General features: G+C 43.2%; 1 protein-coding gene across 2 annotated transcripts in view; it reads left to right on the top strand.

Moving 5' to 3' along the window:
- Nucleotides 1-20,902, top strand: part of KDM1A (lysine demethylase 1A) — a 206,653-nt gene that overhangs the window by 158,946 nt on the left and 26,805 nt on the right. For both annotated transcript variants that reach the window (XM_074976102.1, XM_074976101.1), the window contains 4 exons: nucleotides 1,010-1,083; nucleotides 12,238-12,349; nucleotides 12,761-12,893; nucleotides 14,196-14,383. In XM_074976102.1, the coding sequence (XP_074832203.1) occupies nucleotides 1,010-1,083; nucleotides 12,238-12,349; nucleotides 12,761-12,893; nucleotides 14,196-14,383 (507 nt within the window). The remainder of the gene's footprint in view (nucleotides 1-1,009; nucleotides 1,084-12,237; nucleotides 12,350-12,760; nucleotides 12,894-14,195; nucleotides 14,384-20,902) is intronic.

The following is a 20,902-nucleotide window of genomic DNA, read 5'->3' as shown; positions in this document are numbered from 1 at the left end:
TTCAGTGGGAGATGGATCCATCCCCGTTCTTTTTGGGCTGTGCGCTCTACTATAATATAACCATTTTAATTTTAAAAAGTTACTGTTCACAACTGTGGAGAATCTAAATCTCATCATATGTGTTAAAATATTTTCCTTTTATGTGTTTAACATGGTCATGGGGAAACTGAACAAAAAGATGCATACTGCATTAAATTGTGTGATCATTATGTGGCAGTTCACTATGGCTACAGTAAACACTCCATTTAACGAATGCTGATGTAGCAAACTTTGGAAATAATGGATGCTCTCTGCCAGCCCCCAACCCCCTGAAAAAATGCTGGGGAATCACCAGAGCTGCTGGAGGGGCCACCATGGCCAGAGGAGCCTCAGGGGAGAAGCTGCGATAGGACATAGGAGCTCTCCCTTCCCTGGCCTGTTATGCGTGGAGCTTGTTGGCACGCCGCCGCTGCCTGAAAAGGTGCTGAGCAGCAGACATTGTATCAGAGGCTGCTGAGAGGCTGGAGGTGGTCATGCTTTACCTTTGTGCGGGCGCCTCGGAGGAACCACAGCAGGTGGAAGGGGACAGGCTGGCCTTCATCCCCTTTCCTGGTAATTGGGAGAGGGCGATGGAGATATGTGGGAAGAATGGGAGCAGAGGACAGGAGTGAGTGATGGGCTGGGAGAGTCAGTGCATTTTTTTTAATGGAGGTATACTTATCTCATAGAGCTGAAAGGGACATCAGAGGTCATCTATTTGCTTCAGATCCCTAAATGGCCTCCTCAAGGATTAAACTCTCAACCCTGGGTTTAGCAGGCCAATCCTCAAACCACTCAATTATCCCTCCCCGTGTGTATCATCATACAGTATAACCATTCAAATATAACGGACTTTCAGCATTAATGGGCACCCCTTCCCCCCGTTAGTCCGTTAAATCAAGGGTTTGCTGTACTTCACTTTCTCCTTTTTTGTTTAAAAATGAGAAATTTAAAGCTAATACTTTACTGAATGTGTTTAACCTTTTATCAGGAGTATGATGAGTTGGCAGAAACGCAAGGGAAGCTGGAAGAGAAGCTCCAAGAACTTGAAGCCAATCCACCAAGGTAAAAAAACAAACAAAAACGACACTAGATGGAGAGTGATCAGGAAGGATGCTGTTTCTCATTTAGTATTGCATTGATGTTTTCGAGATCAGGGAGCAATTTTCCCCCAGAACAGATTAACTGAAACTGTTATTTCCCACCCCCCAACCCCCGCCCCCCTAATGCTTCCCCGCAGCATAGGGCACAGGTCATTTGGGCTGCATCTACAGTAGCAAGTTCTTGCAAAAGATTTTTCGAAAGAAGGGGACTCTTTTGAAGGATCACATGGAATGTCTACACACAAGAAGTGTTCTTTCAAAAATAAATTGAAAGAATGTAGTGCTTCTTTCAAAGTCAATCTTCCTTTCCCATTTCAGGAAGAGTGCCCCCTTTTGAAAGCTTTTCTCAAAAGAAAACTTGTGTAGATGCTTCACAGGCCCTTTTTTAGGAAAGAGCAGTCCTCATGGGGTTTGATTTTTCGATTCCTGGCTTGTTCTTCCAAAAGACGGGGGACTGTGTGTATGCTCTTTTTTTGAAAGAGCAGATCACTCTTTTGATCTGCTTTTTTGTGTATGGATGCACTCTTCCAGAACAGATCTTCCGAAAAGATCTCTGTAGTGTAGACATAGCCTTGCTGATTTCATTTGGTAGATTCTCTGAAAGAGTCTTTTTGTTTTGTTTTAACTATAATTTGAGGATATCAATATGTCAGCCTGAGGTTCTGGGTTTATTTCAGGAGTGGATGGGTGAGTTTCTGTGTCCTGCAAAGTGCAGGAAGTCAAAACTAAGCCAGTGGCTCTAAGCCTTTCCAGACTGTGAAACTCAGCATTTTCACCTTCTATCTGTAAGTGGCTGTCCCCATGTGGCTAGTAGGGAGCTTGGCTGAGGATATGCAGCCCAGATGTACATACCTTTTAAGGGGTAATACTGGCAAAGTACAGCATTTGCTAGTGTCTGTGTCCACCGCTGTATGGTGGCTTACTTCTAATTCCACGTGGTGTCTGGGTGACTGGTCAGTGTGCAAGCCTGGTGTTCATATCTTTGAGCTTCTGCTGTATAAATAATTCCATTAATTTGTCGTGCAGATAATTTTTTTAAAGGTCTAAAATCCCCATTTTTTATGGATAATGGGTGGTGGTCTTTTCGTCAGGATTTTGTGTATGGTGCTCTACTTACTTCTGTACTTGCACCCACCTTTGTTTTTCTTTTCCTCGATTTAAAGTATCTCCTTTGCTTCTCTTTGCCTTCTGTTTTGTTTGCAGTTACTTCCCACTAATTCATTTATCAGTCTAACAAGTCAGTCTCATTGAGATACATACAAGGATATCTGCTCCGCTATATTTCCTTGGCTGCTTTATCCCAAAAAGGTGTGAATTGTCCCAAATTATGGAACCAGCTCTCTATTTTGGGAGACTTTTCTACAATGTAAAAAAACTTTCACTTAAATATTTGTTACTACTTAGCCTAAATTCACCCTTTCTCAATTTCGTCTCTCTCTGATCTCATACATCCTTTAACCATTCTAAATCATTTCTTATCCCTTATTTATGCACTAGAAATTCTCTTGTGTGTGTTGTGCAGTGTGTTAGACTAAATGATCATAATGGCACTTAAAAATCTATGAAAATATTTATAAGCTCTTCTCCATTAACTTGGTTAAGTTGCACACTCCCATCATATTATACTTCCTTTTGTTGGAGGTCCACCCTGTTGTAAATCCAATCTTAATTTTAAAGTCATCAGTGATGGAGAATCCACCACAACCCTTGGGAAATCGTTCATCTCACTGTTAAAAATGTCTTATTTCCAGTCTGATTTTGGCTAGCTTGAACTTCCAGCCACTGGATGACATACATTTCTCTCCTAGTTTGACAAGCTCAGTATCCAACATATGTATCCTTGGTGGATACTTACAAACTGTAGTCATCTTGCCCCAAAACTTGACACAATACTCCAGATGTGGCCTTACCAGTGCTGAATAAAGGGGAACAACAGTTTCTCTAGATCTTCTCAAAATGCTCCTCCTAATGCACCCCAATATGCCGTTAGCCTTCTTGGCTAAAAGGGCACACTGTTTACTCATGTCCAGCCTTTTATTCACCATAATCCCTAGGCCCTTTTCTGCTGTACTGTTGCTTAGCCAGTCAGTTCCCAGACCATAACAGTGCTTGGGATTCTTCCATCCCAAGTGCAGGACTCTACACTTCTCCTTGTTGAACCACATCAAATTTCTTTTGGCCCCATCCTCCAATTTGTCCAGGTCACTCTGGATCCTATTTCTACCCTTCAACGTTATCAATCTCTCTCCTAGCTTAGTGTCATCCACAAACTTGCTGAGGGTGCAGTCCAGTCCCTCATCCAGGTCATTAATAAAGATGTTGCACAACACCAGCCAGAGACCCAAGCCTTGAGGCAATCCACTTGAAACCAACTGCCATCCAGATATTGAGTCATTAACCACTAAATCCTAGGTTTGAAAGGTGAAAGCATATAATGCAAATTGTTTTCAATATCTAGTCGATTTCTCTGGTTTGTTTTGAATTTGACTAAACTTGAAAAGCTTTTTTCACAGAAGTACGTTCATGAAAACAGAAGAATAGTATATAGAGCTTCTTCTCCAGCTTTCAAATACATTGAGAAATATTTTATCCAAAATTCCTCCAAGCTTGAGTTTTCAAAATGATCTTTTGCACTTGAATCATGTTTTATTTTGAGTGCTTTGTCTTGCAATACTTCTGGCAATGAATCAACATCAAAGTTGAATGGATTGTTTATGATTGGGGTTGCCAGAAAAATTGTCTGGAAAAAATAGCGGATGAATTCATCAGCAAGGCAGTCCAGATGAAACACGGTTTTGTTCTTCACATCTCCTTTACAATGTTCTTGGAAACGTGCATTTTCAGTGAGTGATGAAAATGTTGGAAAAAGATGAAAAGTTAGGCATCTGAGCTTGAGTTCAATGTTTTCAAACCTGGATTTTTTCCGTAAATGCTTTGACGGCATCATGGTGCATTATAATGTTTGCAGTGTTATTTACTTGCAGCTTCAAACTGAAGTTGTTCAAAGATTCAGAAATGTCCATGAGGTACACCAGTGAAGGTTGAAACATTTGGTCTCTAAACAAACGCGCAATATTACTCTTTTTTTTTCTGTTGCTTGAGGAAAATTTCCACTTCGTCTCTGAGTTCGAATAATCTCAAAAGCATGTTTCTTTTGGAAAGCCATTGTACCTCCATGTGAAACAAAAGAATTTTATGATCTGCTCCCACATCCACTCAAAGAGCTGCAAAAAGTCTTGTATTTAAAATGCTTTTCTTCACAAAATTACAACTTTGATGGCCAAATTCAATGAGTCACGTAGGTCACCTGGAAGGGTTTTAGCAGCCAGTGCTTGTCTGTGTATGACGGAGTGAATTGTGGTTGTTGCTGGATTTTTGTCTTTCACCAGTGTCACAAATCCAGAGCAAGAGCCAAGCATCCACTGGAGCACTGTCTGTGTATACACCAACCAGTTTTCCCCATGGAAGTCTTAAGAAAATAAAGTTGGAAATCATTTTCATAACATCAGAAACCTTTGATGTGGTCATCAATTCCTTCAAAAAACGCAGTTTTTCTTTCACAGTTCCATTGTTAATGAATCAAATGTAGACAAGCAACTGACAATATTGTGCTACATCAATGGTATCGTAGCACAGAATTGTGAAAGAAGCCAACACTGCCTCCATAACTTGAAGTTTAAGATGAAAAACTCTGGCAGTGTCCAGCTTCATGCATTTCAAATTTTGAAGTTTAGCAGCAAAAGACTCTTTTGGTTTGTCTGTCAAAGTGCTGCAGTTCTGAATCAATTGTCTCTCAAGACGGCTATGTCTCAAGGCATCACTGCAGAGAACAGTGTGTTGTACTATGCATTGAGGATACACACCTCATAGAGACCAGAAGGAACCTCAGGAGGCAATTGAGTCCGGTTCCCTGCCCTCTTGGCAGGACCAAGCACCATCCCTCCACTTTTTTTCTCCCCCTACTTGCCCTAGCTCCCTAAATGGCCCCCCTCAAGGATTGAGCTCACAACCCTGGGTTTAGCAGGCCAATGCTCAAACCACTGAGCTGTTTTTTTTTCCGTGACAGCGAAGCCATATTTAATGTAATCTTCATCCTATTTCCTTTTCTTAATTGTGGCCATATATATTAATTTAAAAAATCTATAAAAATAATTTTTCTGCAGGAGCTCAGGTTGGGGTGTATGAGGAGCTCAGGGCAAGGGAGTATGATGGGCCCAGGACACAGATTTGCAGTGTGTGGATTGTGCAGTAGTGTTGTGGCAAAAGACTGGGGATATGAGAGGCTCAGGACGGGGGTTCCAGTGTGATAGGCTCAGGATTGAGGTGTGTGAGGGGGATGCAGGGGTGTTAAGATGCTGTGGCCAGATGGGGGCTTGGCCCGAATTTGGAGTTTGTTGGCCAGGCTTCATTTTTACACAAAATATGTCCAGCACAAACATTTCAGCGTTGTCTTTATTTATGGGAGGTATGAAGAACCTGTACTCATGGGGGTCTGCTGCCTGAGCAGTTGGAACTGGCACGGACCCTGGACTCCCTCTCCCCTCTAGCCCCCTGTGCAGGAAGGCAGCAGGAGGAAGGCAACAGCCGGCAACAGGCCCGGCTTTTCAGGCAACTTGCCAGCTGTTTGGGGAGGGGAAGCAGCACATGTGCTTTCTGAGACGCTGGCTCTGGCATGCAGCTGCAGGTCTTCTCCCACCCCCAGCCCCTACACTGCAGGAGCCCAGAGCTACCTCCATTTTTGCAGGAGGTAGTGCCAGTGCGGTCTCTTTCGTGGGGTGGGGGATTGATGGGGGAGGTCTGCTTTGCCTTGTGCCCCCGCTGGAATTTCTTCACACTCCCTGGGGGCATCCCCCAGTTCAGGAACCTATGAGATAGACCATGCCTGACCAATGTGATCAGTTTCTATGGAGGTAAATAGCGCAGTGGGTATAGAGAACTCAGTGAATGTGATATATCTTGACTTTACCACAGCTTTTGATACAGTCTCCCACAATATTCTTGACCACGAGTTAAGGAAGTATGGATTGGATAAATGAACTGTAAGGTGGATAGAAAGCTGGTCAGACCCAGCAGGTAATGATCAATAACTTGATGTTTGGTTGGCATTCGGTTTTTAGTGGAGTGTCCCAAGGATCAGTTCTAGGGCCAGTATTGCTCAACATCTTTATTAATGACCTTGATCAAGGGAAGGATTGCACCCTCAGCAAATATGCAGATGACACTAAGCTAGGGGGACAGGCAGATACATTGGAGGGTAGAGAGAAGGTCCACAGTGACCTAGATCAGTTGGAGTATTGGGCCAAAGAAATCTGCTGAGATTTAACAAGGATGGGTGCAGAGTCCTCCCCTTGGGATGGAAGAATTATAAACATTGTTACAGGCTAGGGACCAACTGGCTAAGTAGCAGTGCAGCAGAAAATGACCTGGGAATTATAGTGGATGAGAAGATGGATATGAGTCAACAGTGTGCCCTTGTAGCCAAGAAGCCTAATGGTGTATTGGGGTGCATTAGGAGGAGCATTTCCAGCAGATCTAAAGAAGTTGGTTTTCCCCTTTATTTGGCACTGGTGAGGCCACATCTGGAGTATTGCATCCAATTCTGCTCCCCCACCCCCTAGTACAAAAAGGATGTGGATGCATTGAACAGGGTCCAGCAGAGGATGCCTGGAATGATTTAGTTAGGGTTGAGCCTGCTTTGGGCAGGGGGCTACTAGATGACCCATTGCAGTCTCTTCCATCCTAGGATTCTATGATAATGTTGATTTTTCAATAAAACTTGGCATATTGGACAAGTTCCAGAAGACTGGAATAAACTTAAAAGGATTAAGTGGGCTAACCCAGGTGAACATATTTCTGTCAGCCTGACATCTATCTGTGTAACGTAATAGAGTTGCTGATACAGTACTCAATTAAGACCAAAATGAGGGTTATATAATTAATGCCAATCACCATGATTCATGGAAAAATAGATTCTGTCTAACAGACTTGTACATACTTTTCTGTGCCTGACTGAAGAACATAGTAAATGTTTGTTCCTCTGGTAAGTCCTTCTAAATCAGAATCTAGTTATCCTTTCAACTTCTCTTTGTTACACTAAATGATTGTTAGATTCATGTTGCTCTATCATGCAGGTTTTCCTCAGGACTTGTCTCCACTACTGGAGAGATCCATCTGGCTGCAGTCAATGCAGCAGGGATCATTTTATCAGGACTAATGAAGAAGACTAGAAAGAAGAAGGCGGCTCTGTGCATCAGGTTTCAGTAGGGTTGTCCAGAATACCATCAAGGGTCTTCCTTCAATGAATCACACCTCTTTAGTGACAAAGAGGAAGCCGTGCTAGTCTATACACTATCAAAACAAAAAGCAGTCAAGTAGCACTTTAAAGACTAGCAAAATGGTTTATTAGGTGAGCTTTCATGGGACAGACCCACTTCTTCAGACCATAGCCAGACCAAAACAGACTCAATATTTAAGGCACAGAGAACCAAAAACAGTAAGCAAGGAGGACAAATGAGAAAAAGATAATCAAGGTAAGCAAATCAGAGAGTGGAGGGGTGGGGGGGAAGGTCAAGAATTAGATTGAGCCAAGTAAGTAGACAAGCCCCTATAGTGACTCAGAAAGTTCCCATCACGATTTAAACCATGTGTTAATGTGCCGAATTTGAATATAAAAGCCAGCTCAGATGTTTCTCTTTCCAAAACGGTGCGATAATTCCTTTTCAGTAACACACATACCCTTAGGTCATTGACAGAATGCCCCATTCCATTAAAATGTTGACTAACTGGTTTGTGGATCTGGAGTGTTTTGATGTCTGTTTTGTGCCCATTGACCCTTTGTCTAAGGGAGTTAGAAGTCTGTCCAATATACAAAGCATCTGGGCATTGTTGGCACATGATGGCATATATGATGTTAGTAGAGGAGCATGAGAAAGTGCCCGTGATTCTGTGAGTAACCTGCTTAGGTCCAGTGATGGTATTTCCAGAGAAGATATATGGACAAAGCTGGCAGCGGGCTTTATTGCAGGGAAAGGTTCCAGGACTGGTATTCCTGGGGTATAGACTGTGGCTGTTAGTGAGGATTCTCATGAGGTTGGGAGGTTGCCTGTAGGAGAGAACAGGCATGTCACCCAGGGTCTTCTGGAGTGTGGCATCCTGATTAAGGATAGGTTGTAGGTCTTTAATAATTCGTTGCAGTGGTCTGAGTTGAGGGCTGTAGGTGATGACCAGTGGTGTTCTATTCTTGGCTTTTTTGGGCCGATCTTGGAGTAGCTGGTCTCTGGGTATTCGTCTGGCCCTGTCGATTTGTTTTTTTACTTCTCCTGGTGGGTAATTCAGGTTTATGAATATTTGGTAAAGTTCTTGTAGTTTTTGGTCTCTGTCAGTTGGATCAGAGCAAATGTGATTGTACCTAAGAGCTTGACTGTAAACAATGGATCTAGTCACGTGTGCAGGATGGAAACTAGAAGGGTGTAGATAAGTATAGCTCTTTAGTGAGAGCCATGTATCCACACCTTGAAGGACTCCAGGGCTGTAATTTGAACACGGGTAAGATGTACATGCCATAAGAGGAGGTTACATTGCACATTGTTCAAACAGAAGCGTATTTCCATCCAAGATCCTGTGAATGACCACGAAAGAGGAAGAGGGGTTCAGAAGTCCCATCTCCCTACATCTTCCAAAACAGGCTTAGCCTCTCAGACTCTGGCTTGATGATATTTTTTGACAGGAAATGGAGAGGCACAAATCACAGAGCTCAGCGCTTCCCAGTGTATCATTTGGGTGACAAACTAACACGCCTCAACAGCAGGAGTGGAATTACAGTGGACATATGTGTGCTGAACGGCATCAATTTTAGCTCTATTGTTGAGTTTACATCCATATCCCCTCCAAAGCCTCCCTCTATATCTGTCTTTGGAGACCACTCTCACATGAGTATTCTTGCTCAGGAGGTGAAATCCTTGATGTGGTGAGGAGCAATATTACACAGTCCTCCACAATATCAAGGGAAATGATTCTATGTCACATACTTCCTTGTACCCCAAAAAACAGCTGGTTGAAAACCAGTGCTCATTCTTCTCTATCTCAACCATTCCTTTTGCAAATTCAGTTTTCACATGGTGAAGGTGGCAGCAGTAATCTCATCTTTAAAAAAAGATATGTGGTTTCTGTCTCTCCATGTGAAAGGCTCCTGTTTTCATGTAGGTATTCATTCCATTTTCCAGGCACTGTTTTGTTAGATTTACTGTAGGAAAATATTCTTAGTCATAGTTGCTGACATCAGATGTCCAAGCCTTTTTATCTTCTTGTAGTTCAGTAACTGGCTCCTTGATAAGACCTACCAAGAGTCCTACCAAGATACAGATTCACACATCTATCTCTGTGTGACTGTTCTGTTTGCATTCTTCATATTTTTGGCCTCACCTATCGCGGAAGCTACGCAGACTGTGCTTTCAAAGGCAATCTATTTGCTGTATTTCACACAATTTGAAGTAAACTTTTTCCTTTTCCTTTGTATATTTTTCTAGTGATGTTTATTTATCATTAAAGGACAGACAAATACTTGACTGGCATTTTGCAAATTTAGAATTTGCTAATGCATCACCGTTATCTATATCATCATTGAAGCACTTGGACCACGGACCTGATCAATTAATTCTTTAAAATAGTGCTCATAGATTTAGCACATTCGTTTTATTCTGACCTGTTTCTGTGTGTTAGCAAGCATTTCTGAAAGATATCAATGTCATGTGCTTCACTATTATCCCTTCAGTTCTTATTATAGATTCTACAAGATGTCTAGTTCTTGTACATGTTTACTGACAGCGTTCCAGGGAGTTTTGTTAATGGTCCAAAGGGACCATCTGCTCTCTTCTCTGGGAGTGTAGACACTGACAGATCTGTTCTCAACCCTGCTCAGTCTCTAGACTTCATCAGGACAACCTTGATTTCTATGACTGTAAGTGTCTGTCAGCATAAGGACAGGTTCTAAATCATGAGTATGATCATAGCTCATGTGATAAAGAGCCTTCAGATTCTGGTCAAAACTTATTTCTCCCTAGTCAGCCACATGACATCAAATATGTGTACAATCCATTCATAAGATTCCACCTTCGTTGCCTTGAAGCATACTAATAGTTCTGACCAAGTATTGTCCTTTCTTCTGTGGTGGGAGTCCCCTTTATTCCTTCCTCTCCTCTCCAGATAGAAACATCTGTACAGATTTATTCTGGGTAGGTTGAGGAGCCCACGTGAACAACCACACATTGGAAGGTGCGTGATCATCTTGAGTGCAGGATGGACTGGCAGAATGCATGGCATGTGAGTCCTTTCTGTCATTCATCTACTTTCTGTATATCCTTATAATGTTGGACAACACTATGGGTGCGTCTACACTAGCCGGCTATTTCGAAGTAGCTGGGACAATGTCGAAATAACACGCGTCACGTCTACATGCACCATGTGCTATTTTGACTTTGAAATCGACGTTAGGCGGTGAGACGTCAAAATCGCTATTCCCATCCGAAGATGGGAATAGTGCCCTACTTCAATGTTGAACGTCGAATTAGGGCATGTGTAGACAATCCGTGTCCTGCTACTTCAAAATAGCAGGGTCCTCCATGACGGCCATCAGCTGAGGGGTTGAGAGACGGTCTCTCCAGCCCCTGCGGGGCTCTATGGTCACTGCGTGCAGCAGCCCTTAGCCCGGGGCTTCTGGCTCCTACTGCTGCAGCTGGGGGTCCATGCTGTATGCACAGGGTCTGCAACCGGTTGTCGGCTCTATGGATCTTGTGCTGTGCAGGACAAGTGTGTCTGGGAGGGGCCCTTTAAGGGAGCAGCTTGGGGCTTTCCTGCCCCCTTATTTCGATGGGGAGCGCTTGTGTGTGTGGACACTTCGTTTCCTGCCGGGGTGGCTCCTTTCGTTGTTCCCTGTCGCTACTTCGACATTGAACGTCGATGACACCAGCCCTGGAGGACATGTAGACGATATGTGTCGGAGTAGCCTATTTTGATGTCCTTACTTAGAAATAGGCTACTTTGACGTAGTGTGCTAGTGTAGATGTAGCCTATGACTGACTTCTGCATCAACAAAGGAGAGCAAGATCTGCCTCCCTTTGTGCAGAAGTAGTGAGCCTCTGGAATTTGTCAACAAGTACATCACCCTGTCAGTAGTTTGTTCCAGGCATCATATTTCCTCAGCAGACACCGTACTGTTGACCATGCTGCACAACATTTTTCACTCTATGGGGAAGCCCAACTAGAGAAGTGTTCTATTCTCAAACAGCTAATGCACCCAGTGCCTTCCTTATGCCAAATTTTGTCACAAGATCTACATAAAATCCAACATGACAGAGTGAGTGTCATTTTGATTGCCACTCTCTGGCCCAGAAAATTCTGATTACCCAACTTTCTGCTGATGTAATCTTGTCCACCAGTTTTCCTTCCAAATTCTCCACATTCCTGACACATTGGATGGGCATCATTAAGATGTTGTCAGTTTTGTGCAGTAAAAGTCAGTGACAGGACACAGACAATAAACAAAATTGCCCAACTTTTACTACAGATGACTGTGATGAAATGGGACTAGGCTCCGAACTCATTAAGTCAGTGGGATTTAAGTGCCTAATGCCTAGGCATTTTTGAAAATGATATTCCAAATCAGCAATGCTCTTTGGTAAGCCTGTCCTTACACAACGTGGCCTCAGATGGACCTATGGGGTGGAATGAAGCCACACTAGTTAGTTTTCACAAAAAGCATCCACTGTGGAAGTATTTAGTGAGGGGAAAAAAATGAAGGTTTCTACCTTCTTATAATGGTTATTTAAATCCATGCTTATTCTCCTTTCAACATGTATATGTCCAGAATTAGTGCTTAACTTTGAGATAGTGTTATGTTCTGTTTTGTTAGTCTTTAAAGTGCTTCAGAACTGCCTTCTTTGTGAAGATACAGATTCACACAGCTACCTCTCTGTGACTGACTGTTCTATTTATGTTCTTCATATTTTTGTCCGCATCTATCACAGAAGCTACACACACTGTGCTTTCAAAGGCAATCTATGTGCTGTATTTCACACAATTTAAAATAAACTTTTTGCTTTCCCTTTTTATGTTTTTCTAGTGATGTTTATTTGTCATCAAGGGACAGACAGATACTTGACTGGCATTTTGCAAATTTAGAATTTGCTAATGCCACACCGTTATCTACACTGTCATTGAAGCACTGGGACCAGGTATCTAATTAATTAATTTTTTAAAATACTGCTCATAGATTTAGCACATGCATTTCATTCTGACCTGTTTCTGTTTGTTAGCAAGCATTTCTAAGAGATTTAAATGTCATGTGCCTCAACATTATCCCTTCACTTCTCATTGTAGATTCTACAGGATATTAGTAGAGAGATGGCTAGTTTTTGTACACATTTACTGACAGAGTTCCAGAGAGTTTTATTAATGCCCCAGAGTGACTCTAATTAATTTATAGTATGATATTTGTTCTGTGCAAATTATTTTGCCAGTAATACTAGGGTTTTTCTTCTTCTGTTAACATAGGTAAAGTATGTGGAAGAGTTCCTCGTTTATTTAACTGTACTGATGATTTAATTTGGCTGTAAACTTATATATTTTTATATTTTTCATTTTAGGATGATGATTTTGAATTCACAGGTAGTCATCTGACTGTGAGAAATGGATATTCCTGTGTGCCTGTAGCCTTGGCAGAAGGGTTGGACATTAAATTAAATACAGCAGTTCGACAGGTTCGCTACACAGCTTCAGGTAAATCAAGCTTTCTAACTTCTGAAGTCATGCTGCATAGTAACCTTTGACAATTGCCTGTGTTCATCACTCGCAGAATTCACACACTTCTGGCACCATGTGCACAGTGCCATAGAAGAGCCATGTTCCATGGACCCTGAACTTCCTACATAGTTGTAAAGGCTTACGAGTGATCATTTTTGATTGCTTGTTTCTTTAGTTGTGTGGTTTCCACATTATGTTACAACTCAAGTTGCTCATGTCCCAGGTACACCTTCACCTGCTGATTTCCATTCATAATGGGATTAATGTACATGCAGCAAGGAATTCAGTAGGAGAGCATTGTGCTACTTAGAAATGTCCATTATAGACCAGTATATTTTTCTCCAAGGCACAGTTCCATTGGTACAGACTTTTCCACGTGGACCTAAAATGAGGCCAAGCATCATGAGTACAATCATAAGCTATGTCTACATTATGAGCGTTACAGTGACATAGCTATGCCACTGCATATGCCTCAGTGCACATGAGAAAATGTGTTCTGCACATGGTTGGAAAAAATTTGTGGGAACGTTGCCAGAGAGACTGGCAGCTTTTATACCATCCTCTACAATCAGTGCTTACTTGATTAGCTGACATATAACATCTTACTATTCTGCTGTGGCCTACTCAGGTTCATGCACAGCTATGCGTAGAACTTCAGCAAGGCTGGTAAGCTCTTAGACTGGGCTTTGAGGAAACTATTTGAGAGGAGTTTGATTACAAAGAGACCACAGTGAAATAAGGTAACCAAGAAAATTAAAGGAAGCCAGGTCACCAAGCATCTCTTGTCTTGGGTATGACAGTCTGATCTTCCTGCATCTTCCACCTTGTACTGTCTACATAAGATGTTGTGGCTGAAATACCTTCATATGTCTTTGTTCTGTCTACATTATTCCCCTCTCTGAATCTCCATTGGCTTTCTGTCTCCATTTACATCAAAATTAAGCAGTTTTCTACATCTTTGCATAATTACGTGGCAGAGAACATCTTTGTATGTATTTTTACAGAGTACTTTAGTACTGATTGGCATTTATGAGGACTGCAGTAATATAAGGCCTGTTCAGTTGTTCAAATACTTAATTCTTTGAATTATGTTAATGTTGCAGATTCAAGCACTCAAAAATTAGACCATGCCAGAATTGAGGTTTATGTGCAAGCTAAATTCTGTCCATCTATGTGAATGCATTATGACAGTCTCCTAAATATATGATTATGAATTGTTTTTTTCCACAGACCCCGGCTATGAATGTCTAAATGCCTGTTTTTCCTTACCTTTACCAGGCTGCGAAGTGATAGCTGTGAATACCCGCTCCACTAGCCAGACTTTTATTTATAAGTGTGATGCTGTCTTGTGTACTCTGCCCCTGGGAGTGTTGAAACAGCAACCACCTGCTGTACAGTTTGTGCCACCTCTTCCAGAGTGGAAAACATCCGCTGTGCAGAGAATGGGATTTGGAAATCTTAACAAGGTAACATGGCTGGAGAGGAGAAATGCTATAGAGGAATTGTTATGGTAAATAGATTCTGGAATGTATATTGCTAACCTGGAGAGCAGCTCCTTCCTTTATCCACATTCTTTGAATTGTGTGAAGAGCCATTTCTTTGCAGAATGGGAGATGCACTGAGTTTGACTTAGCTTAGGAACACATTTATAAAAGCAGACCACACACAATGTTTTTTCTGCTCCTACTATAGGAACTGGAATCTCCGCTATCCTTCATAAGAGTAACAAATGTAGTTATTAGGCAGTGAGCTTTCATGAGTAAGACCCACCTCTTCAGATTTGGAGCACAGAGTAAGAATCCAGGGTTTATATAATGTGAGGGTGGGGAGGGGGAGGAGGAGAAGAGAAAAAAATGGGTGATGTCACTTGTCGTTAATAGGACCAGTGGAAGAAGTAAATTAAATCGAGTGGGATGGGTGCCATTCCTTCCTGAATATCAAAGGTGGCGAAATTGCCCTTGTAATGTGTAATATACTTGAGATCTCTCTTAAGCCCAAAGTTAAATATGTCAAACTTGCAAATGAATTCCAGTTCAGATGACCCCTCTGTAGTCTTGTGGTAAAATCTTTTTGTAGGAGAATGTCTAATTTCAAATCCTTTATTGAATGTCCAGGGAGGTTAACATGTTCCTGTACAGGTTTATGTACATTCTTCCTTTAACGCAGAGACTGTCCAGTTTGTGCAAGGATCATGGCAGAGGCGCATTGCTGGCACATGATGGCATAGGTCACATTAGCAGATTTGCAGGTGTATGAACCCCTGATGGCGTGGCTGATGGTTAGGTCCAATGATTGTATCTCTAATATAGATATGTGGACAAACCTTGTAACAGGGTGTGTTACAGAGTTAGGTTCCTAGGTTAGTGTTTCTGCAGTATGGTGTATGGCTGCTAGTGAGTATTTTCTGAAGGTTGGCTGGCTGTCGGCAGGAAGGAGCAGGCCTGTCACCCAAGGCCTGTGAGAGTGAGGGCTTATTTTCCAGTATCGGTTGTAGATTGTCAATGAACTCCTGAGATGACCACAACTTCCCTTATTCCTCTTTATTATCCTCAGAGAAATGTACGCCTCCCTTGTGCCTGCCCCATCATCATCATGGTTAGTGCACTAGGGATCTGGAAGGGAATCCCTTAGGTATGTCTTAGAGTCTTCTGGTTTGCACAGGGAACACCCTGGCTGTACCCACTTGTGTGCCCTCCCCTTCACTACTCCATTAGCCATTACTGTATTAGTCCTCTTGGAGTGGGAATCCATATTCGGGGAAAAAGCCTGCATGTTACATAGTCTCAAGGGCCAGATCCCCTTTAGCTAGGGAGCAGATAAACCATCTGAAATGTCTCACCTGATTAACCCTCCATCTTGGTGAAAGGTTAGGAAAGTATAGAGGGGATGATCACTCCTCACAACAGGAGCATGCAGCATGATCTCCCATATTATATTCATTTCTGGATGAGGCTCTCTGCAACCTCAATGGACTTTCAAGACTTAATAAAGATAATGCTGAATATTGCCATTATTTAGGAGGTGAAACTACATGATCGCAATGCCTTGCAATCTATAAATCCTATTGGCTTTTGTTTGTGGGCATCACCTGTTTTCCTGGAGTCACTGTCTGGAGAATATTGAGACAATTCTATTGCTTCTGCTGGACAATCTCAAAGGACTCACTTATAAAATGAGTAGACTGCCGTGACTGGTTGGTCGTCAGGGTAATAAGCTAAAAAACAAAAGAGCTTTAAGGTTTACTTCTTGGTAAGCCTGCAAATGAGAGTAGCCAGCTACCAATCTCTACTCTCAAAATGAGACTATGTAATATGCAGCCTTTTAACCTGGAAGAAGCTCTGCAGCTTTGTGGGCAAATTGCCAAAAGAATACCAAGAGAGGAAATCCCTCATGTCCTGAGGTCAACTGATGATTAGAATTTCACATGTAATTGCTGTGGACACATCTGACACAGCACTGAGAGTGATGACCATTCCCTTTTACTATGAAGTGGTCCTCCTGGCTACAAGACCTCCCATTTGAGGGCAATGAGCTATTCAGCAGTAGTGTGGATGAGGTGTTCTGTGTACTCAAAGATTCATGCATTGCCTTGCAAGCTTTGTGACTATATCTTCTAGCCTTGAAGATTGAAGCCACAGAGGCACCAGTCTTCCTATAGGCAAATACCCTAAACAAATGTTACCCTTAAGGAAGATTTTCAAAGCCTCACAAGAAAGAGAGAGAGATTTCTGGATCCAGTCCTCTCCTGTCGTCTCAGTTGCCTCATTGTCTGATGTGTCAAAAAGGCAACAAAGGACTTACTTATAAAATGAGTAGACTGGGGTGACTGGTTGGTCCTCAGGGTAATAAGCCATCAGTATCTCATTGTGTTTCAGGTGGCTCTGACCCTCTTTTCCATCCCTTTTCTGAAATCATTCTCACAAGACACAGTTGGAAGAGGAGTTAACTAAGAAAGCTTCCTTTTGGTCTTAGGAGCTTTTATTCTGCTTGCGTTCATGCAGTTTCTGCCTCCTCTTTGGATATTTCCATACCTTAGAGCAGGAGTCTGCAACCTGCAGTGATTCAAGGACTGCTTTGTGGCTCCTGACACTATTATTTAAAAAAAAAAAAAAAAAAAAAAAAAAAAAAAAAGTCCTCCTGATTATTTTCATAAATAGTGAATGCTTAAAACCCCATTAATGAATAACTCGTATCTAAATAGCAAACAATATATGATCTCGGAACATTGGATAACTCACCCTTTAATATGTGCACTGCCATATCTGTGTTTTGATTGCGTTGCTAATAAAGTCTTGATTTTGAAAAGGAAAAGGAAGCTTGTGGCATTCCTGCTGTGAATGGCAACGCATATTTTCAGAAAGAAAACTGAAATTAAGCATGAAGTAAAGTTGGCGTAGTTAGTGTGTTCATAGTTAGCAAGTCCAGAAAGTAGTAGTACAAACACACACATGTAACGTGTGAGAAAATAAAGTACGTAACAAGTTTGTGAATGTGAGTTAGATCATGGGCCTTGTTAAGCCCGGGTTGTGAACTCAGTCCTTGAGGGCACTTTTCAAGGTTCTGGGGCAGGTTAGATTGAAAAAAAAAGAATGGGATGGTGAGTGCAGGGGACTGGACTCTATTACCTCTGGAAGTCCCTTCCACTTCCATGAGCTATGTGTCTGTCCTGCAGTAAACATGTATCACATCACAAATCCATTGTGCTGCACTGTGTTTAAAATAAGCATTACAAAAAACATCATCATCATCAATAACATGGGCTCAGCACCCATTGGTGTCTGATGGCTCTTTCACTATATCCTTCCATCTTTCCCTGTCCAGTGTGGAGAGGCGTAGTTTCTGTAGACTAGCTCCGCATCAATCTAGTATATCACCTATCCATTCTCTGTGGGGTCTGCTTCTCCTATTCAAACCGTCCATTATGTTGAATACCAGCGTCTTGATTTTTTGTTCATCATGCATTCTGCAAATATGCCCAAATAGTTGAAGCTTCTGTTTTATAACCTTCTGCAGCAGGTTCTCTTTCGGCTGTATCTTTCTATATAATTCCTCATTGGTGACCTTCTACATCTATCCTATTCTCAGAATCTTTCCATAACAACTCCTTTCAAACGCCAATATTCTTCTTTTCAAATCTTTTGTTATAACCCATGTTTCACATCTGTACAACATGCTGCTGAATACACACTTTTTCAAGACGCTCAGCTTCATTCCTAAGCTAATTGCTTTGCTTTTCCAGATCTTATCCATCGCCTTCAAAGTTGCTCTTGCTTTCGCTATTGTAGTCGCTGTTTCCTTCCCACGGTCTAGATCATATGTTATGTTGCTCCCCAGATATGTGAACTTCCCTACATTTTCTAGTTCAGTACCATCTACACTGATCTTCCTTGCTATTTTCTTGTCTCCAAATACCAGTTTTTGTTTTATCAATGTTCATAATCAGTCCGTAGCACTTCCCTTCTTTGTTTAGCACCTGCACCATTTTTGCTAGCTTCTCATCTTCCTCAATGAAAACGATATCTGCGAGCATCAAGTTGTTAATTCTTTTCTCGCGCACAGATATCCCTTCTGTCTCTTCCTTGATCTTGTCCATCACTCTCTCCAGATGTGTGATGAAGATACTTGGCTATTGAATCTCCTTGTCTCATACCTCTACTTGTTTTAAACCAACTTCCCAACTCCCCACATGTTCTCACCGCTTCCTCCACATTGTCACTGATATCCTTCAACAACTGTATCAGTCAGCTATTCACTCCACGTGACTCCAACGCTACCCAAGTCGCTTTCTGATCTGTGCTGTCAAATGCCTGTTGAAAATGGACGAAGCAAGCATATACATTCCTGTTCTTTCTCCTCTATCAGTCTTAGTGCCAATATCTGCTGTATGGTACTTCTATATTTTCTGAACCCCACTTGCTCATCTGCTATACGTTCTTCTGTCTGCAATCTTAGTCTCTCCATCAGTATCATCATCAGCACCTTGCCTAGATGACTCGTTTAGGGCAATCGTTCTGCATATCATTTAGTTGTACTGGCATGAGATTTCATTCATGTTGTTTGATGGTCAGCGCATCGACACTCACCTGACCAACCCCCCTCCTTCATTGAGTTTTGGGACTGGCATGTAGTTTGTAGAGGCTTCATGGTGGAGTTACAAAACACATGGTTTGATCTTATTAAGGACTGTCTTGTATTCACATGCAGTATGGCTCTTGAATTACTGAGTTTTTACCAAATTCGAAAAAAATATCTCTTGCTATTTTGATTGCCGACTCCTGCCTTAGGGCACGCAGAGGTGTATGTAGAACAGCAGTATAGAGCTTGGTTCAAAAATTTTCCATTTGCTGTTCCTGCCGCAGGCTTCCAACATTTGTTCTAAACTTTGGTAGGGCTGTCCTGCAACTGCTCTTCAAGTGGCGCTCCTCTTACCCTTCTCCCAGCAGTTAAACAGCTGTTATTCTTCTTCAAGTGTCCCCATGGGTGCTCCACAATAGGTGTTGGGCTCGCCCAGTGCTGCAGATCGGAAATCTTCCAGCAGTTTCTCCTGGATCACGCATGTGCTGGCACGCGCCGCTCCCCTGCGCGCCCCCGGCCACATGTGCGATCCAGTCCCTGCCAGTTCCTTCTCAACCGCCATCGGCTGCAAACGGAATCCGCTCAGGCTCCGGCCAGAGTCAGATTAGATAGTGTTTCTACGTGTAAATTGTTGTTTTTTTCCGGTTAAAAAAAAAAAAAAAGAGGACAAAGAGAATATAAAAATAAATATATATAATATATTAAAAAGAGAGAGAGGAGCGGAGAAGAAGAGTGGACATGAAGGCCAGTAGACCGCCCGCTGCCCCACAGGCCGGTGACTGCGATTCGGGTAAGCAGGCATGGATTAAGTGCTGAGTACCCTATTAACAGTAAAGGACTCACTGCGATGGCCTCTTCAGGTTTTAAAAAGTATGAGTCCTGCCGTGAAGCTATGCCGGACTCCGATGGGCATAGTGAATGCATCCGATGCCTGGGGGAATCACAAGTTACCCAGAAGTGTTCTCACTGTGCTAAGCTCACAGCCAGGGCCAGGAAAGACAGAGAAATGCATCTTAAAATGCTCTTGTTTGACAAGGCCCTCCAGCCGGAATTGCCGGAGAAGCCTCACCCAGAAGGGCCCTCTGGGTTCCACAAGAGGAAGGCAGCTTCTCTGACTCCCTCGGTGCAGAAACGGAGGAAACTCTCCCCAGCTCGATCCTTGCCGGTGGTTTCAGCGAGCGGGACGGGCGGAGCACACAGCCCCCAGCTGCATACTCAGGCAAGAGGCAGCGCGGCAGTGCACGTGGCAGAGGCTGAGCCTCCGGTTACACAACGGCCGGCACGTGCAGCGCCTAGAGCGTCAGCGAGGCAAGCGCCGGAACCGGCAGCACCGCCACAGGTGGCACCGGCCCCCATAGCACCAACGGTGCAGGGCCGCCAGGCATGGAGCCTGCAGGCACCGGAGGAAGTTACCCGCGCGGCACCGCAGCTGAGCATGCCGAGCGTGGCGCCGACAGCGGGGCCGAGATCCCCGGCGTAGGAGGGGGCAGTGCCAGCCCCGCAGGGGAGGGGCAAGGCAAAATCAAAAGCCCAGCAGCGCAGCCCTTCTCCGGACAGGGCTGCGCTGCTACTAGTAACAAGCTCTCCCTCTGTGCTACACACGCCGCCCAGAAGGCCTGGGTCTCCACCGGCCTATCCAGAACCACCTCCTCCGTTCCTCCAACCAATGTCACCATGGCTTGGGCCACCTTCACCTTTTCTGGGATTCGATCTCCTGGAGTACTATCACAAACCAGTTTCACCTCCGTGTCGTCGCGGAGGTCTCGCTCTCCCAGACATGGGGGTACACACCCCGAGAGTGGTCTAGGTCTCCATCCCCGGACCCTTGCCCGTGCTGCCATGGTCGTTCTTATCATGCTGGACACAGACACCCCAGGCCTACGCCCAGGGGCAGGTCCCCCCCAGCTGTT

This window comes from Carettochelys insculpta, chromosome 24, assembly GCF_033958435.1.
Source record: "Carettochelys insculpta isolate YL-2023 chromosome 24, ASM3395843v1, whole genome shotgun sequence".
Taxonomy (NCBI): Eukaryota; Metazoa; Chordata; order Testudines; family Carettochelyidae; genus Carettochelys; species Carettochelys insculpta.
Note: the sequence above shows the minus strand (reverse complement) of the source record. Positions and strands in the feature narration are given on the sequence as shown.